This window comes from Canis lupus, chromosome 14, assembly GCF_003254725.2.
Source record: "Canis lupus dingo isolate Sandy chromosome 14, ASM325472v2, whole genome shotgun sequence".
Lineage (NCBI taxonomy): Eukaryota > Metazoa > Chordata > Mammalia > Carnivora > Canidae > Canis > Canis lupus.
The window spans coordinates 22,404,669-22,426,102 of NC_064256.1; the positions used below are offsets into that span (position 1 = coordinate 22,404,669).

At 39.3% G+C, this 21,434-nt stretch overlaps 1 protein-coding gene across 7 annotated transcripts; it reads left to right on the plus strand.

Annotated features, from left to right (window-relative positions):
• The first annotated feature begins 12,657 nt into the window (after nt 1–12,657).
• Nucleotides 12,658–21,071, plus strand: TAC1 (tachykinin precursor 1). 7 transcript variants are annotated; one of them, XM_049093609.1, is made up of 7 exons: nt 12,672–13,017; nt 13,433–13,564; nt 14,577–14,673; nt 15,147–15,191; nt 15,713–15,736; nt 17,323–17,376; nt 20,491–21,071. In XM_049093609.1, the coding sequence occupies exons 2-7, from the start codon at nt 13,442–13,444 to the stop codon at nt 20,538–20,540; spliced, it is 393 nt and encodes a 130-aa protein (XP_048949566.1). In that variant the 5' UTR covers nt 12,672–13,017; nt 13,433–13,441; the 3' UTR covers nt 20,541–21,071. The 7 variants fall into 7 exon arrangements, with proteins under 7 accessions (XP_025327068.1, XP_025327066.1, XP_025327067.1 ...); XM_025471277.3 differs by having other exon boundaries at nt 12,684–13,017; nt 13,424–13,564; XM_049093610.1 differs by lacking the exon at nt 12,672–13,017 and adding an exon at nt 13,066–13,175 and having other exon boundaries at nt 13,424–13,564.
• The last annotated feature ends 363 nt before the right edge of the window (nt 21,072–21,434 follow it).

Consider the following 21,434-nt stretch of genomic DNA (forward strand, 5'->3'; position numbering starts at 1 on the left):
ACATCAAAATTCTCAGTGTAAATAGGGACATATGACTTTAGAACAATTAAACATCTCTGGAGTCTTCCCAAGAAACTGTACTGATCATGAAATTCTATTACTAAAGGCATGCTCTGTTAGGGAATTTAAGTATATATGTAAATGTGTAATATATAATAATACGTAATGCATTTTATCTATAACACAATATGGATAATACACATTAGGATGTTTACACATGTATTTCTTTTTGCTTTAAAGATTGGATGTTTCTGTACTCTTTAAATAAGAAAATCATCTCTAAGCATATGTGGTTTGTACAGTTTTGACTACAAATTCTTTATGGATTTTCTTCTTCTATTAGTTACTTTAATTTTGATATAACTGTTCAATAAGGGAAGTGGTTTTCTGAACTTCTACTTTATTCTACTCAGGTAAATGCATTTTCTCAACAACTGAAGACAAAATGAAGACTTAAGGACTGTTGTCTGCTCTCATCCATGAGACTATATTAAATCACAGATAGGGCCTACAGGGTGGTTATATAGGAAGGGTATTTTCAGGAAAAGATAAATTAGGAGACATTGCTTAAAATATCTCCAAAAAAGTCACTATGCAAAAGGAAAATGATTTTTAAAAATGGAAGTGGGAAATAGGACATGTTCATTCATTTGTTCAGTTAACATTTATTACCTACTATGATCAGGTATTATTTTAGAACAGATTATAAAGTGAAGAACAAAATCTATGTGTTCTCTGCCCTTAAGAAATGTATATTCCAATTAAAGATACAGTTACAGGCAAACAATATATAAACACAACTTGCAGTGAAGGTAATGGAATCATAAACTTGGTACAATGATAGAAAATTCAGGATATAGCCTCCTTAGATGCGGTGATCAGGATAGCCTGATACTTAATTTGAGAACTGTACAATGAGAAAAGAGCAGCTATGAAAAGTGCAGGGGGAGGAATACTTTAGCCTGGAGGTCAACAAACATTTGGTAATGGGACAAAGACTATTTCATGTTTTGGGAGCCATTTGTTCTCTGTTGCAACTACTCACCACTGCCATTGACAGTACATAAACAAATGGGCATGGTTGTGCTCCAGTAAAACTTTATTGACAAAAGCAGGCTGTGGGCCACATTTGGTCAACGGGCTATAATTTGTCAACTTCTACTCTAGTCACACATGATCTGGGCAAAGACTGGGGAGGTATTGCTGTATTCAAGGAACTGATAGGATACCAGTATGGCTAACATAGAAAAGTGGAAGGGAGGGAGCATGAAATGAGCTTAAAGAGATAAGCAGGACTCAGGTTATTCATGGCTTTGGAGGCCAGGGTAAAGACTGGATTTTATTTAAGCAACTTATAGTTTTAAGCATGGTGATAACAAGGTGCCTTTTGTGTTTTAAAAGCTCATTATAATTCTTATGTGGAGAATGGACTAGAAGACTATTGAAGAAGTGGTTCTGGAGATGCCATCATGGCCTGGATTCACATGATGGCAATGAAAATGGGAAGAAGTGAATATACTCAAGAAACACTTAAAAGTGAGGATCCTAGTTGATGGATTGTATTGGGGTGGGGACATGATGATGAAAGAGAGGGGAAAACTAAGTGTGATGCTCAGGTTTCTGGCTAGAGCCATTGGATTGACTATAGGCACTCAAGCTGAGCTAAAAAATTTCAAAAAGGAAGGCTAGAGAGACAAAAGTGTGGCAAGTTAAGTTTAAACTATATTAGGGAATATCTTAAGTAATGAGCTATGGAGATTGCATTTGTCTTAGTAAAAAATAGAAAGTTACTGAAGAATTTTGAAGAGCAGAACAGCTTAACTAGAGATTTGCTATGAACTATGTTGCTGTGGGCAAGGTAGAGGGATGGGTATGTCAGGAGGTGGGGAAAATTGTTAACAAATGTTTGAAATCTTATTGAAAGAGATAACAAAGAGCCAGTCCAGGCTTAATAAGTGTTAGAAATGGTAAGAAAGAGGGATGCCTTGGTGGCTCAGCAGTTGAGCATCTGGTGTTTGGCCCAGGGCATGATCCCAGAGTTCCGGGATTTAGGCCCACATTGGGCTCTCTACGAGGAGCCTGCTTCTCCCTCTGCCTATATCTCTTTCTCTGTCTCTCATGAATAAATAAATAAATAAATAAATAAATAAATAAATAAATAAAATCTTTAAAAAAAAAGAAATGATAGGAAATACAAACCAAATAAGTCACACACACACACACACACATCTATTTATATTTAAATAAATATGGCCTATATATAAAATATATCATTTGATACTATTTACAAGAAATAAATAATATAAACAATAAAAAATATTTTTAAACATGAAAACATAAAAATAAGAGCCACATCTTTAAGGGAAATGTTGAGTAATTAGGCCAGACGGGAAGTTAGTAAAACTGAGTCCCCAAATTAGCTCTGAGTTCTCTCACACTGTAAAATACAACACATTGTATTTTAAGTACAATAAAAACAAATGGAAAGAGGTGAAAATGTTGGATTATGTAGTTTCCAACTGACATAAGGAGACATCAGTTTCTTGGGGAAGATACACTGAATGAATATATACTGTGTATAAAAATCATACCCAGAATTATAAAATAGATCTCCCAGTCTTTTATGTAAAGAACAATTAAAGACTGACATAAGCTGTGCCAAAACAGCTACTTAATAAAATATATATATTCCTCATAATTTTTCCTAACAAAAACTTATATCTTACATCCAAATACCTAATTCAATTGAGGACATTATACTGTACACCTGTGATGGTACTTTTTACAGAAAGTAAGAGCAATGGAATCCAAATAATGAGTTTTATGGTGACTTGATCTGATTCAGAAGTAAACCTTGGGAAATAGTAACAGATGATCAGTGGTTCCCTCAGACATCCCCCACTCAAACATGAAATACCGTAGTGACATCAACTCTACAGCAGTACAGACAACATGATGAGTAAGAGCTAATGGCATGGACTCTGGAACCAGACAGCCTGAGTTCAAAACCCATTTAGCAGAGACATTAATGGAAGCAGTGTTATTAGAGTGACTATTGATACCAAATGGCAAGGTGTTTGCAGGACTGGAAAAGTTCCAGTATAGATTGTACTTTTGGCTGGCAAGAGAGTTCAAAGTCAATTGTCTGCTACATTAACTATTAAACTACTGCCTAGAGTAAGAAATGAATAAGGTATGGCTTCTCAACTGGATTTCAGAGTTTGACTTTGCAAAATATACTTCCCTGTTTCAGGGGATCTGATGAATCTAAATGTGAATATTTTCATTATGAATCTAATCCAAAACAATTTATTTCTCGATTTTGAACTAGTGTTTCTATGGATGTGCTAGAAACTTACCATTCTGCTAAGACAATTGAGCTGGTTGCACCTAATTTTAATTGAATTTTTGACCTTTACAGATCCAGTTGAGTCAAACTGGTATTTGATTAGGAGTATTTTCAGTAGACTTCTTAGTCTGGCTCGTTATTTTAAGAATGCAGAGTCATGTTCAATAAGGAGATTATCTTCAGTCTTTTGGCAAGTACATTGGATGTGAATTTCTTAATTGCACCCAGAAGCAATGGAAGGAAAACACATTTATTAAATATTTTTAAAGACTGATATCTTGATTATACATCAGTAGTTCAAAAAACCACCAACTTCTAACCTTTTGATTCTAGAACCACCGGTGACTAGGAGTTTATTAGGTGAAAAAAACAATATCTGTGACTTCTGCACTTCTTCCACAGCAAGTTATTTTTGCTTGCCAGTAAAATCGCTGATATTTAGTCTGAACAAAGAATTTATGACAGTTGACTTTATCCTTTTTACCCCTTCCAATCCCTGCCCCCTTCCAACATTTGCTACTGTGATTCTGGCTTCTCTATGGATATCCAATGCATATTGTTAATTCTCTGCCTTTGGTTACAGTTTCTTTCTAGACAAGGCCTTCTCTACTCATCATCTCCAATTTAAGAAAATTCCACTCCATGTCTCATAATACAGTGCTCACTCCTCTGTTACAGCATCTATTAAATGCCCTTCCTTCCTTTTTTAGGCCTTGCTGGGGCAAAAATTGTGACTCATTCATCTCTAAATTCCCAGTACCATATTTGTTTGGTTAATAGCAAACATTAAATAAATGTTTATTGAGTTGATTCTCCTAATGACATGTAAAGAACATTGGAGGGTTGAAATGATGTGTCCTTTTTCTGGTAACATGCGTACTTTTGACTTTACTATACCAGAAACTAAAATTAGTTTTCCATAAGGAGTGGATTTCTGGACAAAGGGATAGCAACACAAGGACTAAACTCTTAAAGGAGCATCATGAAACACAGAAGGCAGTAATAGATTTAGACACAGAGGATTAGGGTTCCCTGATGATACCATGATTGTATTAGCTGTCTGGAGTAGCACTGTTTAAAATCCCTTCTATCCTACCTCAGATGGTGCAGAACCCTGTATCCCTACCTTTGCCTTTATAGTGGTGTCTCTCCTCATTCAGTGGCCATAACTCAAGGCCTGGTAACTATAGACTGGAAAGATTCTAAAGAGTGATTGGCATAAGTGTGCTCAAATAAAAAAAATATGTCTGAGATTAATATAGCAAGTTAGAATTCCCATGAGGCAATAAGAAAAGAGAAGTGATCACAACAGCAAGATTTCCCAGGTAAATAACATGTAAAAGGTAAGCGACTGTGTCAGGGAGGAGGGAAGGGACCCGAAGACAACATATTCTTCCAATGTAACACCACAACAACAGCTATGTTTCCGAGGATTTTCCAAAGTACTGGAGTCTGGGGCAACAAAACAGTAAAGAACTGGCACATCCACTGGGCATAGACGATATCCAACAATTCTACAGACACTAGTTAGATATATGAACATGGTACTATTCTAGACTTGCTCTAACACCTACAAAATAAAGTAACAATTGTTAACATCAAGAAAAGAAATAAAAATCCACAATCCAGCAATCAAACAAACCAAGAGTCACAATCTAATTATTGCAATACCTTCAAGAATCCATAGCCAGTGAAAGAAACAGAAAATTCTGGAGCAAATCAGAGCCACAGAGCCCCTGTCCTCCTTACCTCATCAACACCTTCCAAAGATTGGTAAACTGACAAAATTCTGAGAATTCTCAATGATGTTATGTGTGGAGAAAAGAAAACTGGGTAAGCAGGTCATTATTTTCCTCCAAAATACAAGGAATACAGGTGGCTGAGAGAAACTGGTAAAGCCAAGAAAGAGAACAGAGCCGACTCTTCAAGAGGTGTGCAGGGAGCCTCTCAGGTCACACAAAGATCACAGTCCACGAGGGTCCCTCAAAAGAGAGGAACAGACCTTCCAACCAGAGAACTGACATGGACTAAGACACTGCACAAAATCTCAGGGAAAAGAGCAGTCTAAGTATTCAGATTGCACTCTCCCTTACCCAAGTTCTCTACCCTTTGTCATTCCCCCAGGCTAAGAAAAGTGAGCAGAACACAAAATTCCTAGTCCTCAGTAGAAAAAATATCTCCAGTAGTATAGGAACAGAGCTAAGTAGTCACTCCACTTTCACTCTGTCTGCCCTGAGCCACACAAGCAACATCAAGATGGAGAGAATGGCCCAGGAACTGCAAATATATTATATACTATATTAGGATTCTCTGGAGAAACTAAACCAATAGGAGGCATGGAGGTGGGGGTGAGGGTTGTGCTTGTGTGGAGGAGAGGAGAGGAGAAGAGGAGGGGGAGAGAGAGAGATTTTAAATAATCAATTAAGTATTTTAAGGAATTAGCTAACATAATTGTGGAGACTGGCAAATCTGAAATCCACAGGCTAACCTGGCAGGCCAGAAATACAAGAAATTGATGTCTTGAGTCCAAGGCAATCTGGAGGCAAGAATTCCTTCTTCCTTGGGGGCCTCAGCCTTTTTCTTTTATTTATTTTTTTTTAAGATTTTATTTATTTATTCATTCATGAGACACACAGAGAGAAAGAGGCAGAGACACAGGCAGAGGGAGAAGCAGGCTCCATGCAGGGAGCCCGATGTGGGTTTCAACCCCAGGGCTCCAGGATCACGCCCTGGGCTGAAGGTGGCGCTAAACCACTGAGCCACCCAGGGATCCCCAGCCTTTTTCTTTTAAAACTCAACTACTTGGGGACACCTGGATGGCTCAGCAGTTAAGTGTCGACTTCGGCTCAGGGTGTGATCCGGGATCCGGGATCGAGTCCTACATCCGGCTCCCTGCGAAGAGCCTGCTTCTCCCTCTGCCTGTGTCTCTGTCTCTCTGTCTCTGTTTCTGTCTCTGTCTCTCTCTCTCTCTCTCTCTCTCTGTGTCTCTCATGAAAAAATAAATAAGTCTTTTTAAAAAATTAAAACAATAAAACTCAACTGCTTGGATGCAGCCTACCCATATAATGAAGACTATAATGGTTTTACCCAAAGCCTACAGATTTAACCATTAGTCACATCTAAAAATACCTTCATGGCAACACTTGGAGTGATGTTTGACCAAACAACTGGTCAACACAGCCTAGAAAGTTGACATATAAAATCAACCATTAGTAAACACACACACACACACACACACACACACACAGAGCCACCTAGAATAATTGTAATTGTTAACATTCATTGCATGGGCTAGACACTGGTCTTTACAGCTCACATGTATTTACTCATTTAATTCTCACAGCAACTTTATGAGGTAAAGTAGTAGTTATTATCCCTTTTGACAGATTAGAAAATTGAGGCAGAGTGTCCTTAAGTAACTTGTCCAAGGCCACATGGCTAGCAAGTGGCTTGGTGTTAAATTCAATGTTAAAATTGGTAACACTTGTTCAAAACTCATGCATTCTACCACTGAATTCAGGAAACAGAAGGATATTCCCTCAATTACTTCATACTAAGAACATCTTGAAAAGAATATGATACAATAAAATAAGAGCATGCCAAAAAAATAATAAAGCAATAACATGAGATGATAAAGGAAATTACTAATCCCAGAGAAGAAATTAGAGACTATGCAACGTGATTATGGAAATAATAAGTTAGAAACAGCAAGTACAGAATAGACAAAAGTGAACTAGTGACACCAGGAAGAAAAGGTTAAGATAATCTAAGTGAATGTAGATGAAAAAGACAAAGAATTAAAGCAATTTGGAGGAATATTAGAGACATGAAATATTATTATATTACAATATTACATAAATATATATTAGGATCAAAGAAAAAAATATAATATTCTTAAAGTGGAATTTCCACTTCAACAATATATTCAGAGACATAATACAATATAATTTCTCTAAAATGAAGAAAGAGAATAATCTGCAGAACAAAAGCAGTTCATGACACTCTCAAGAAAATTAGATGTAAGATAATCACCAAGACATATCCTAATTGAACTATTGAACATCAAGTATAAAGAAAGAATTCCTCAGATATTCAAGCAAAAGAGCAAAATATATACAAACGAGGGAGAAAAACTGTCCTACCTCAGAACTCTCCATAACACCAAATTCCACAAGACAGTGAAGCAATGTCCACAAAGTCCTGGGGAAATGTAATTTTAAAATATAACTAATCAAGATGTCGTTTAAGCTTAGAAGCCCCTGACAGACATTTACTAGCATGGAATAACTCAGGGAATGTAATATGTTTGATTTCTTCTTGAGGAAAAAAACGTGCTTGACAGTGATATCCAGTCAAATAAAAGATGATTAAAAATAAACTCGAGAATGGCAAAGTTAGGTTAAAAGGCTGGTGGTGAACAATGAATTTGTTTAAATATAGAATGAACAGTAGATAACTAATGAAAGTATTGTAGTAAAACTAAATGTGAATGTAACAAACCTCAATAGTGTACAAATAATTGTATGACAAAAAAAATTGGGAGGTGGTGGGGAAGGGGGAGATGGGAGGAAGTTTAATACACTCATCTTTCAAAACAGAGAATAAATATTATCTAAATTCCTGTTGTTTTAAATGTTATATGCTAGCCTTAACTCCTAAAACTTTTTTTAACATTAATAAATTATTTTATAGAAAAAATATCTTGGGCTGAAGAAACACATTTTTCACTTTGTTTATGTCTATGAAAGTCAAATAAAATACAACTAACTTTCATTAAAAATACTTCTGAAAGTCTCATCTTGTTTTCATAACTTTTATTTATCTATTGCCCTGTTCTTCTAACAACATAATGTGCATAGAAGATATTCAATGTTCTTCTAATGCTTAGAGTGACAATTTTTAGTATGGAGTAATTTTTCAAAATATAAATGATTGAACTTTTCTGCATTGCTTTATTATAAAGAGTATGTCTTATTTTATAACAACAACCAAATAACTTTTTTCCCTTTAAAAATTGTGAGCAGTAGGGCAGCCCCGGTGGTGCACCGGTTTTGGCGCCGCCTGCAGCCTGGGGTGTGATCCTGGAGACCAGGAATCGAGTCCCACGTCAGGCTCCCTGCATGGAGCCTGCTTCTCCCTCTGCCTCCCTCTCTCTGTGTCTATGAATAAATAAATAAAATCTTTAAAAAAAATTGTGAGCAGTATATTAAGATGTTAACAATGGTTCATTCTGGGTTGTGATAAAATGGATGATTGTAATTTTTTCTTTGTACTTTTCTGCAAGTTTTTAATTTACAAACACAAATAAGGATTTATTAACTACTTACTTTTTCACCATTCTACTTCTCATATATATATATCTTATTAATATGTATATTTTTCACAAATTTGATGTTCTGGGAAATAAAACAAATAAAGAGCATGAACATCCCAAAATAAAACAAATAAAGAATACAAATATCTGAAATCCTGCAATGTTCCAGGAGAAAGTGTGTCAGTATGTATGATTTCATGAGGAACACTAAACTAGCAATTAATGAAGACATGCAAAAAATGGGAAATGAATTCTTTGACCAATTTTTTATGTCATTATTGTTTGTTACTAAATCCTATGAAAGAGCCAACAGGGAATAAATTGTGAAATAGATGTCTTTATTGTTACTCATACACAACATCAACAACCAAGAAAGGAACATAAAATTGATATTAAAATGCCCCGCTTTAGGTACAGAATTTTACAAGTTAGAGAGGGATATAAATACATTATTGGCTTATATTAAAATAACAACAATAACAATAATAATAGAAATATCAACTAAGAACCTAAAAAGCCATAGTGACTAGAGGGAAGAAAGTAGAGGGACAGGGAGTGAAGCTACATTCCTTTGAATGCATTATGTTTTGAATGTTTGCATTTGGAACTATGTATTTATCATAATGTTAAAGTTAAATTAAATGTAAAAAGCAATCCCTAAAACTCAAGAGCAAACTGAGCAAATGAACCATGTGTATAATAGTTGGTAGCATAACCATACAGATAAAAAAAATTTAAGTGACTTTAAAACAGTAAATTAACCGAATAGACATAATGTGGCATATTCTAAAGACAAAAATTTGCAAATAAAAACTGTTAATCTGTTTCTAATAACAGTATTGTGAATTATGTTGACATTGTGTATTGAGATAAAGCAAATGAGTAATCATGTTGATGTCACTGGGAACTCAGATTTTTTTTGTCTGGAAGAAAAGGTGCAAAACAGAAGAAAAGGTGCAGAGGAAGACCATATGATGTCCTGATTTGAATAGAAAGTATCAGTATACATTCTTTCACAATTTTAAACACACCCATACACTCATATACATTTTCAGCTCTATTCATTGAAAAGGTCTTGAAACGATGAGGAACTCAGTGGCAATATGCACCCATAATGCCCAGATTATAACCTCTAATTATCATTTCTAATTCAAAAGAAACATGATCCCTTTAAATGTAAATTGCAGGTCTGAGACAGGAGACATACAACTTAAACCTGAAATACCTTGTCTGACAAAAATCAAGAAAGTCATTAAAGCCCATCTAAGGCATATCAAAAGTCTCAGGAACCAATTTGAAGTCAGTTGAGAAAATTGAGCATCAATCGGGAGGCTTCCATTTATCCTTCTCTGAAAGAGTGAAATACTTCAAATGTGTTTAAACCCATGAGGTCATAATAATCCTAAATTTGGGGGAGAGGAGGCCATATTTGAATATACTAACTTACTAAATCATTATTTTAAAAATTGGTAAAGAGAAGTTTAATCAAGCATTTATCCCATCTTTCCTATATTGACTATGTCTTGTAGTAACTAAACAGCTGTTGTGAAAAAAGTTTCCCTTTATTGGAAGAAATAGTCTAGCTAATAAATAATCAATGATAAAATCAGAATAACACAATTTGAAAGTACTAATGAATTAGTGAATATAGAAAATGATCATCAGGGATCCCTGGGTGGCGCAGCAGTTTGGCGCCTGCCTTTGGCCCAGGGCGCGATCCTGGAGACCCAGGATCGAATCCCACGTCCGGCTCCCGGTGCATGGAGCCTGCTTCTCCCTCTGTCTATGTCTCTGCCTCTCTCTCTCTCTCTGTGACTATCATAAATAAATTAAAAAAAATTTTTTTTTAATAAAAAATGATCATCAGTATCTGCTAACATCTCAAAGGGAGAAACAACCAGGTATCATGCACTTCATGACAATACATGGTCTTGTCAGAAAAACCAAACCTACATGGGATCAAGCTTCTAGGTACAACTACCAAGTAACAGGAAACAGGACAGAGGAACAAGGTAAAAGAAACCATAGAGGCAATCCATAAACTCTAGAATGTAGTTCAAGTTACTGGCCAGTTTTATTCATGAATTGCAAGGGAGTAGTGGGGAGAGAGACGGGATAACTATAGATTAGGGGTCACTTAAGATATAGATGAACCAGGGGTACCTGAGTGGCTCAGTTGTTAAGCATTGGACTCTTGGTTCCCGCTCAGGTCATGATCCTGGGGTTGTGAGATGGAGCAGTGGTGAGGTTCTGCGCTCAGTGTAGAACTGGCTTCAGGTTCTCATTCCCCCTCCCACCAGCTCACTCTCTCATTCTCTCTCTCTCTCTCAAAATAAATAAATAAATAAATAAATAAAATCTTAAAAATATATTTATGAACCAGTGGACTTCATTAGTATTCTTATTGCAACTTAAGAAGTGGAGGGGTTGGGGATCCCTGGGTGGCGCAGCGGTTTGGCGCCTGCCTTTGGCCCAGGGCGCGATCCTGGAGACCCGGGATTGAATCCCACATCAGGCTCCCGGTGCATGGAGCCTGCTTCTCCCTCTGCCTATGTCTCTGCCTCTCTCTCTCTCTCTCTTTCTGTGACTATCATAAATAAAAAAAATAAAAAAATAAAAAAAAAAAGTGGAGGGGTTTATTGAAACAATGAGGAACATTTGAACATTAACCAGATAGTTAATATTGTAAGGACTCACTTTATGTTGTTTTTAGGTAGAATAATGCATGGTTCTCTTTTTATTTTTTTAAACCTTTACCATTTATATAGACAATTGAAATATTTACAGTTGAAATGGTATCTGGGATTTGCTTCAAAATAATATAAGAGGAGGGCTAACAAGAACAGTTTGTAGGTAAAACTTGCAAATCGTTCCGAATGAATGATCCTCTCTACTTTTGTATATAATTTTCCACATAAAGAAGTCATAAAAACAAAAATAGAAAGCCTCACTTTGTAAGGCTGGGCCTAAAGAAATGAGGGATGTGGGAATTTCAAAACTCAGGATTATTTAAGAAACAACAGCAAATGCTAGAGGAAAAAATTACTGGTTTAAGTGAATTGAAAAAAGTTATTTTTTATATGCAGTATACTAAAAAAATCAGGGTTAATTGAAAAATATAATACTTACTTAACAAGGAGGAGAAAACAACTGCCTCCCTCAAGACACCTCATTTAATTCATTGAGAGATGAAAGAAATGTGTCTGCAAGGTGAAACCGTGGGCTCATGGAAAGCTGAGATTTCTGTACAGATGCTATTTGTCTAATAGTTTTCGTATTGCCAATGACCATCCGATTAGCATCTTCACTACACTGATTTCCATTTACGGGAGAAATCTATGAATGATCTGTAGAGTCCTTCGGTGACACCCAGGCAGGCTTCTGTACACTGCCTCGCCGGTTTCTTAGTCTTCAGCGAGAAAGGGTAGGAGAGAAGCAAATACGTCCTCTTCCAACCCCTGCTCCTGGATGTGCGAAGGAAGAGGGTTTTGCTAGCTTGGAATAAAAGATATCCTAGAATGGCACCGATAGGAAAGTTCTACGTGTGTCGCCACGTTTAAATTCTCCTTTCTCCAAAATGTGAAATAAATCTGCTTCCATCGTCTGAAATGCTATGGGACTGATAATCCTTCTGTAACGCCGGAGAAACGCCCGTGTCGTAGCTGATTTGGGAGAAGGATGCTCTGCTCACAGGAGATGCCAGATCTCAGAAACACTAGGGCACTCTGCAGGTGAAAGAGGAGGGGGGAAAGCCTCCCCCCACCCCCCTTGAAATGCTCCTCTTAGTAGGATCTCCGACGACAGTATCCTAATACCTTCAGTTATCTGGCCGTCCTTAAAAGTGCAACTTCTCCTGACGTCTCAAGGGACGAAAAAGTTGCGGAAGTCCGAGGAATGAGTCACTTCGCTCAATTTTGATGAGTAATTTCAGGTGTCATGGAACCTCGCTCCGAAGGAGAGGGGAGGGGGCGTCAGATCTGCAGACGGAAGAAGACTGGCCGCTCGGGATTGGATGGCGAGAGCTTGGCTTTTCCTAAAATTGCGTCATTTCGAACCCGATTGGGTCCAGATGTTTCGGGCACCGACGGGTTACCGTCTCGGAAACTCTCGATCAGACGCAAGCAAAGGAGAAGAGGCGGGTAATTAAATATTGAGCAGAAAGTCGCGTGGGGAGCGAGTCACGTGGTCCCCGAGGCTCGTCGAGCGTCGGATAAATACCGCGCGGCACGGAGCCGCCGAAGGAGCGCGCAGCCGCTGCCGCCGCCACCGCCTCCCCCGCCGCGGCAGCCTAAGGGCCGAGCGCCCCGCGTGCGCCCCGAGCAGCCCGAGGAACCCCGCCGGCCCGCCCGCCGCAGTAAGTGCCCGCGCCGCGCCGCGCCGCGCTGCGCTCCCAGGTGGCGGCTGGCGGCGCTGGAGGGGCCCCCGGGGCGGGGGGCACAGCGGGGACGCGGGTGCCCCAAACGCCAGCGTCCCTCTGTTTTCCACCTGCAGGGAGAGCCTCCCGGCCTGGAGGTGCGGATCGGAGGGTCGGGGACTGAGGGAGTTGGGACCGAGGGAGAAGGGGATTTGAGAAACGCTGGGGCGTGATTCTCTTTCCTAAACGGTACACGGGGTGCTGTAGGGTCCCCCACCCCACCCCGCCCCGTTAGGCTTTTTATCTTGGTTCAGCCGGCCCCGACTTGCGTTGTGGGACCAAAAATCATACCGCAACTCTTGGAGCGCCTTCTCCAATATTTCTCCCCCGGCCTCTTCTTCCCCAGTCCTCCCAGGAATCCAACATGAAAATCCTCGTGGCCTTGGCCGTCTTTTTTCTCGTGTCCACTCAGCTGTTTGCAGAAGAAATCGGAGCCAACGATGATCTGAATTACTGGTCCGACTGGTCCGACAGCGACCAGATCAAGGTGAGACCCTGCCCCTAGCCGGCCCGCGCCGCTCTTCCCGGCCTCGGGAGCTGTCACCGCCCCCGCGATAGCGCTCCAGTGAGCCTGGCAGGCCGGGCGACCGCGACCGAGACCGCGACCGCGACCGCAGGCGGGGAGGAGCGCGGGGAGGAGCGCGGGGAGCGGGACGGAGTGTGAAGGAGCGCCGCGCCCTGGGTCCCCGCACGAGCTCCGTGCGCGCGATCCAAGTTTCCTCCCGGGGACTGCACCGTCGGGTCTCGGGAACTCCTGGAGGAACGATGCCCTCCTTGGTGAGCCCGGGGTCCCCCCAGGACTGGAAACCTCCCGAGGCTGCATCCCGGGGTAACGGGGATTTATTTCGACCCGGGCATTTGGAAACGCAGGGCAGGGGCAGAAGGGGGCGCGCCGGACCCCGGGAGACGCAGGGGCAAAGGGCGAGCTGCTGGGGGCTTCGAGCGGCGAGGCGGGTGGGAGCTGACTTCCTGCTTGGACTTTTATTACCGACTCGAGGACGGAGCTGCAAGTTCTCCTTCATTGGGCTCGCGGGCTGTTGGTGCAAGGGAGCGCCCCGAGGGAACAGAGTCGCGCGGTGCAGGTCGCCGGCAAAGCGTTGTCATCCCTTCCCCGCCGCCGACACACACGTGTGTGCACTCAGGGCGGCCAGGCGTCCCCAGAGCCGGCGCCAGAATCGGGAGAACGGCAGGTGGCCGCGCGGCAGCGGAGTGGGGGGCTCCGGGCTCTGCCAGGAGCGGGGCGCGGGCTGCTCACCGCGGGGGCGGGGCTCGGGGGAGGGGCGGCGCGGGACCCGAGTTCCGCGGGGGGGGCGAGGAAGGGAGCTCCCGCGCTGGGACCCCACCGACCCCCGCCTGGGGAAGCCCGGCCTCCTGCGGCGCCACCGCCCGCCTCCGAGCTTCGCCCCGGGCTGGCGCGCACCGCTGCAACGACTCGGGGTCGCCCCGGGGCCGCGCGCTGGCTGCCGACACCCGCGTTTGTCTGTGCGTCTGTCCCGCAGGAGGAGCTGCCCGAGCCCTTTGAGCATCTCCTGCAGAGAATCGCCCGGAGACCCAAGCCTCAGCAGTTCTTCGGATTAATGGGCAAACGGGATGCTGGTGAGATGGGCGGCCAACCCCCTCCGTGTCTCTGAGCCACCCTCCCGGGCTCCTGGCTCCTAGAGCGTCCTAGCGCGCCCAGTCTCTCCTGCCCTTTGAGGAGAAATTTCCACGCTAAAATGGATACATCCCCGGGGAGCGCCTCTGGCCCTCACCCTGCTAACACACGCACAGGCCCTCGGACGCAGGGAGAGGTCCTGAGAGTGACCCAGATCAAGAACAGGAAGCAGCCTTAGCTGAGGGCCCCCTTGACAGAAGACCCAGCTGCCGGAGGGGAGGCGCGGGGCCTCCAGGGGTAGTAGTCAGAATGGTCCAAGTGCCAGTGGAAACCGGTTGGAGACCTTTGGGGTTAGATTAGATTTCGATCAGATGGAGCTCCCTAATGTCTCCTGATAGAAATAGTCAATTTCCTTGAATTTATCACACCATCGGTGGAATGTGTAAATAGTTACTGTCGATTCATCTTTTGTCAGATTCCTCAATTGAAAAACAAGTGGCCCTGTTAAAAGCTCTTTATGGTAAACATTTCTATAAATCTTTATTTTACTATTGTGAATGTACATATAGGAAACGTAAAGAAAGTCTTTTATGGGCTCAAATACAGATTCTTGATAATGCCTGTTTAGTAAAGGTATAGATTTGTATCCCTCTTTCCTGAGTGTCAAATGGTGGTCCAGCTTGGAGATGTGTTTCTTTTTTTGTTTTGTTTTGTTTTGTTTTGTTTTTAAATGAGAAAACAGGTGTTGTGGCCTAACAGTTATTATTGTTAGGCCTCGGGGGTCTCATAGTCCTGGGTTTGAATCTGTGGCCCATAGAAGGCACTTAAAAATATTCCTTTTGGTTGCTATTTTGTTTTTATCATTAATAATTTGGTTAGCATTTATGGTATATTCTGCTATATTCCTCAGGATAGTACATGAATGGGAAATATTACATGTTTTAAAAATCAACTTATTTTATAATTCTCTTCTAAAAATATAATGTAGCATTTTTAAAACAAATCTACTGCCTTTGCTAACTTTCCCTTTCTTTCTTCTAGGACATGGCCAGATCTCTCATAAAAGTAAGTTTCAAATTATTTTGACATTTACCAAATGCAAATGTAAATTAGATCGAATTTCATTTTATAGCTTATCTTCTGTTATAATTTAGGACTTAATATTTTCAATTAAGACAGTGTAAGAATGGAGGAAACTTCTATTAATTACATCCAGAGCATGATTTTTTTAAAGCTCTGTTTTAAAGGGATGCATTATGTTAAAAATCCTTTAATTCCTTGCTAAACTGTTGCTGAATTCCTGACCCACAAAAAGTGTGAGATAATAAATATTTGTTGTCATTTTGAGCTGCTAAAAAAAAAGAGAGAGCCAGAAGAAATCTTTTAACTCCTATAAATTACCTCTTTTAGATAAGAATTTCAGTCCAGGGATAAAAATCCACCACAGATTCCTCTCCCTTTTCACCCCTCACCATCTCCTACCTCCCACCACTTCTGCAAAAACAAAAACAAAACAAAACAAAAACTAAGCATTTATAGGCATCTCTTCACATTTCAGTATGCCAAATCTCATGATGATATCATGTATTAGGGTAACCCAGCAGCCGATTAAGAGGATTGAGTGAATGAGTAGAGAATCCATAGTAAGGGTTAAAGATAAATAGAAATGCAGTTTTTTTTTTGTTTTTTTTTTTTTTTTTTTGAAATGCAGTTTTTTGATTCCATAATTGAATGGGGACCCTCAATCTATCAAAGCACAAGGAAATATTCCTTAGGGCAGTAGAGATGACAGAGTTATGGCACTTGATGTTTATTAGATCTGTTTCCCAGTTAATGGAACTGGAATTGACAGGAAGTCCCATGGGTCCATCTCAATCATACACATTTACCCCAGTGTCCTCCCCCAACTCCACTTTTGGTTCACTGGTTGGCAGAGGAGGTCACATTGGGACAACAGTCTTTTTCTCAAGTAATACAGTATAAACCAAGAGACCTTTCCCCACAAGAATTGAAATAGTAACTTTCCTCAAAGGCTTCACCTTTGAAGATAAATCTAATTCATATTTACATTCTAAAGATTTGAATTTCAAGGGAATTATATATAGCAAAATTCTATGTAATGAAAATAAATGCACTCCTTTAATGTCAAAATTAACACACTTTTCCAGAAGTATTTTTTAAAATCCAGTGTAATAAAAAATAGTGACCTTCTAGAAGTTTATAATCATCAGGTGCAGGGATCTGACTTAACTAAGGTTTAGTTCCTGAGCAATACAACATAGTAACATGAGGACATACACTTGGATATTTCTGTCACACATGTGAAATTGACCCCCTAAACCCAAAACTAACTTAAAAAGCCACAATATTTAAAACATTATATATACAAACAGATAAAATGTAATGTGCACAAAGTATACTTGCTAATATGTAGATATAGAATGACGGAAAGTGCTTTCATTGTATTGTTTTATGTCATTTGTAAGACTTACTAGAAATCTTCATTTCTTCAGGCTCACCAAAACTTGAAATGGTTATATATTTATTATATAGGCATATATTTGAAAGCTTGCTTTTCTTCAGTACTAGTTATAACAGTTTATTTCCTCGAAGATATACATATTAAAATACCCCTAAATGTATTTTTCCAGGGCATAAAACAGATTCCTTTGTTGGACTAATGGGCAAAAGAGCTTTAAATTCTGGTATGTATAAAACCATGACTGAAAATAGACAGTATCTGAAATCTATTATTTTCTTTCTAAGACATAGTTTTCAAAGTACTAAAAAGGAATGATAAATTTAAAATGAGTACTTATGGTAAAAAAAAAAAAATCTAATTGCAATAAATAAATCCAAGAATGGATTTATAGCTGACTAAGCTAATCTCACCCAGGATGCATCTTATTTTCTCAAAGTACCAGCCTTATCACAGTCTGCCATGTTTAATCATTACCTCACCTGAATCCTTAGGCTAGTCTAATATTCTTCCCCATACATTTGTTACATAAGCCACACTTAACGTTCCTGAACTAAGTGGGGAAGGGTATATGGGAAATAAGACCAATTTCACTTAATACCAAGGTAATTCAAAAGGCTTATAAGACATTATGTCTGGCAGTCTTCCCGCACAAAAGTAAACAAACAAAACTAGCAAATGTATTTATACTTTATGAAATTATAGAAGCTCAAGCTCGAAACATCCTGATGGATGTTTGAGAGTATGAGAGTAACACAGTCCACTCTAGTGCTTTCAAAAAGGAGCACAATGAAGTCACCTTGGGGATTATAATCTGTTCTGGCTGTAAAACCCTCACAGAGAAGGGATGCCACAATCCTCATAACCCATCTTAATCCTGAACAAGTCTTTCCCTTGACATAAAGCATATTTCCTTTCCTCTCTGCAGTTCCTATCTTCTGTGTAAATGCCACATACATATATCTGAAAACCCATTCATCACACCATTTTCAAGGTTAAATAAACACTTTATCATTTTCAGAGACTGATTCTTTTGTAAAGCACATTCAGGCCTTTATAGTGATTAGTTAGATTCCTTAGGAACCAGAGCTATTCAGACTCTCCTTATTTTACCTTAAGTGAAAACAGAATTATAGTATTATTCAAGCAATTAATTAGAAAGTAACCAGTTGCCTTAGCCATTCAGAATATTTCAAGTTTCTAGAAAATCTGTAACTAAGAAATGTTAGCTTAATTATCTGGAAAATTCATGCAAAAATGATATATTTTACCATTGGTTCCCTACCTTCCAAATTTAGACACTACGTTTGTATTTCTTTTTCAGTAATTTGGGGGCTGTTCAAGTTTAATTTTTTTTTCAAATTTGAATTTTAAAGATGTTACCAGTGTGCCTCATGAAAAACTTTCAATTATTTTATTAACATAATATTATCCTCTACTTTTTGAAAAAGGAATGTAAATTTAAACCACACTGGTTTGTGGTAGAAATGTACACTAGTCCTTATATAACTCTTCTTGATAATCATATTAGTCATCAGCTTTTTATTTCCAGAATTGATACAGGTCTCAGAACATGGCTAACTTTACAAATAATATAGATAATGTGCAATTTATACAGACTAAATGCTCTTAAATGTGTGCAAGGTAAAAATGTAATTATAGATAAATAGAATTACTATAATGAATTAGAATCCATTTATGACTAAATCTTCACTCCTCCATTTTAAGAAAATATGAAAGGAAAAATGAGCAAAAAATTAATATACACTCAATCAGATCTTTTCACTTGATCAGCTGAGGCAAGGTTACCATTGTGTTCTACAGCTATCTGATTCTTACCATTTTGTGGTCACAGACCTCTTTGATGGTCTGAGAAATCTAGAAACCTGCTTTGTAGAGAAACCCCCATTAGCTTTTAAACACAAAAATTTGCATATGGTTTCAGAGGGTTCAAGGACCAAATACAATACTCTCCTTCCTGTGAAGAGGATGTTTTGTTCCAGCTAACACTCACCAATCTCTGGTTACTTTACATCACCATTCACCTCACTTCTCTGAGGAGTAGAACATGTAACCTAAAGTTTGTCAGGAACTGAACTTGTGCTAGGTATCCTCCTAATACAAACAAATCAGGATGAGAAATAGACTGTTTCCTTCCTTGAGAACTTCCCAGTTTGGGGCTCAAACTGTTTTACCCTGGAAGCGCAAAGGTGATTGGCATGAAGCATTCAGCTTATTGTGAACCCAGTGCTGGATGCCAACAAGGGCGGCTGCGCAGTGGAGAAAACGGAGAGGTCACCCTACAGCCCTCACCTACCTCCTCTTTCAACGGATCTTTCACACTGAGCTAGGATCCCTACAGATCCTCCACTGTTCTTTCTACAGTTTTTGTTTAAATTCAGTATTTTACACAGGACATACTGAATTTTAAAAAGCAGCATAGTTTCACTAAAATGTCAATCTAAGTGTATAAGTTAACTAAAATGATGAATAATAGACTCAAGTATTCTGATCACAGCAGTCTGAGCCTTATCCTTTCATGGTTACAGACGTCTTTGAAATTGAATATAATATAATATAATATAATATAATATAATATAATATAATATAATATATTAATACTGTGCCTTTTTTCTAGCCTAGCTAGTCAAAGTACTTAAATTACTTGCTAGCTATATGTTAAATACTTTGGGAGGCAGTGGTTAATCTTTTCACAGGCCATTAGAGTGCTGGGAGGTAAGTTACACTGTTGTATGTGGATAGCAGAATTGCCCTACTGTCAATGAAGTTGTTTTTAGTTTCAAAGACAGTCCGTCATTGGAATATATCCACAAGACACCAGTATGTACTCCCATAACAGGAATCATCAGATTTCTATGAAGAGCCAGATAGCAAACATTTTGGATTTTGTGAGCCGTGCAGTCTCTGTAGCAACCATTTGGCCTGTAGTTTGTTGACTCTGTCCTAGAATCAGAGTCTCATATTTTGCTTTCATCCTACTACTATTCCTATTCCTATCATCCTTTCTATAAATCTCCATGGGGGTGTCTGCCACTGCTCGAGAATGTTGTGGAGAATTAAGATTGGAGCTGTGCTGTGGGGGCACCAAGCATATGGCAGATGGCATGAGTAACCAAGCATTCTGTCGTTAGATCACTTCCAATCAGGACAGAGACTGAGGCAAGGTTGGAGGATGTGCAAAGAAAACTCTTAGAAATACTTCAATGAAAGGGGAAAAAGTCATTCATGAGTTTTTAATACATTACTGTGTGTCTTGAAGTTTATTTAGCTCTCTCAGTGAATCATCTTAAAAAACCCTCTGCCTTCTCTTTGTTCTCAGTGGCTTATGAAAGGAGCGCAATGCAGAATTATGAAAGAAGACGCAAATAAACCACCTCGTGTGTAATTTATTGAGCTTCGTGTGTGTCACTGGCCAATGAAAGGTAAAATGAGACATGCACCATGAGGAATAATTATTTATTTAATAATAATTGTTTTGAGTGGAAAACTCAAAAAACTGTTTATTTTTCATATTGTGCCAATACGTGCTGTGAAAGTCTGTTATAATTCTAATATGACTCCCTCAGACGTAGAAATCAGTGGTCATTTCTCAACAAAGCACAGTGTTCAGTGAAACTGAAATATATTCTTCAAAGAAAGAAATCATCTTCGTTTCTTGGAAGCAGTCACATCAGCCACTGCTGAAGGAGAGGGAACACAGATAGGCTTGTGCTTCATCTGTTTTCATGGTGGAAATGTACTAAGATTTGATATCAGACTGTATCCCTGCAGCATGTTTCATGTGTTATGACTTATATAGAGATGTTTTAAAAATTTTAATGTGATTCTAAGATCTTCACTTCATTGTATAATGTGTTGTGATAGTTAACATTTTAAATAAAAGAAAAAATATCTTGAGAATTGCGTTTTATTCTTTCATTAATATTTCTGTCGAACCAGCACACTTTCTTTTAGTAGGTGAAATATATTCAAAGCCATTTTGGCTGCTCAGTAGTGAAACATAAAGCTTCTAAATTTCTCTTTCTTGAAGTAAATGACAACAATATAATCCCAGTTCCTCTCTCTCTCTCTCATACACACAAATACACTTTTTTGGGGGGTTAGGGGGGTAAGGCTCAGTCATTTGGCATGAGATCATTCATGAGGAAAACAATTACACTTTGGAGTCCAAAGAGCAGTGGATAAGTCCTGTTGATGCATGCCCATGATTTCCTTTTACAAATAGGAAAATGATATGTCCTAAAGATGCATTCCACTGGTTAT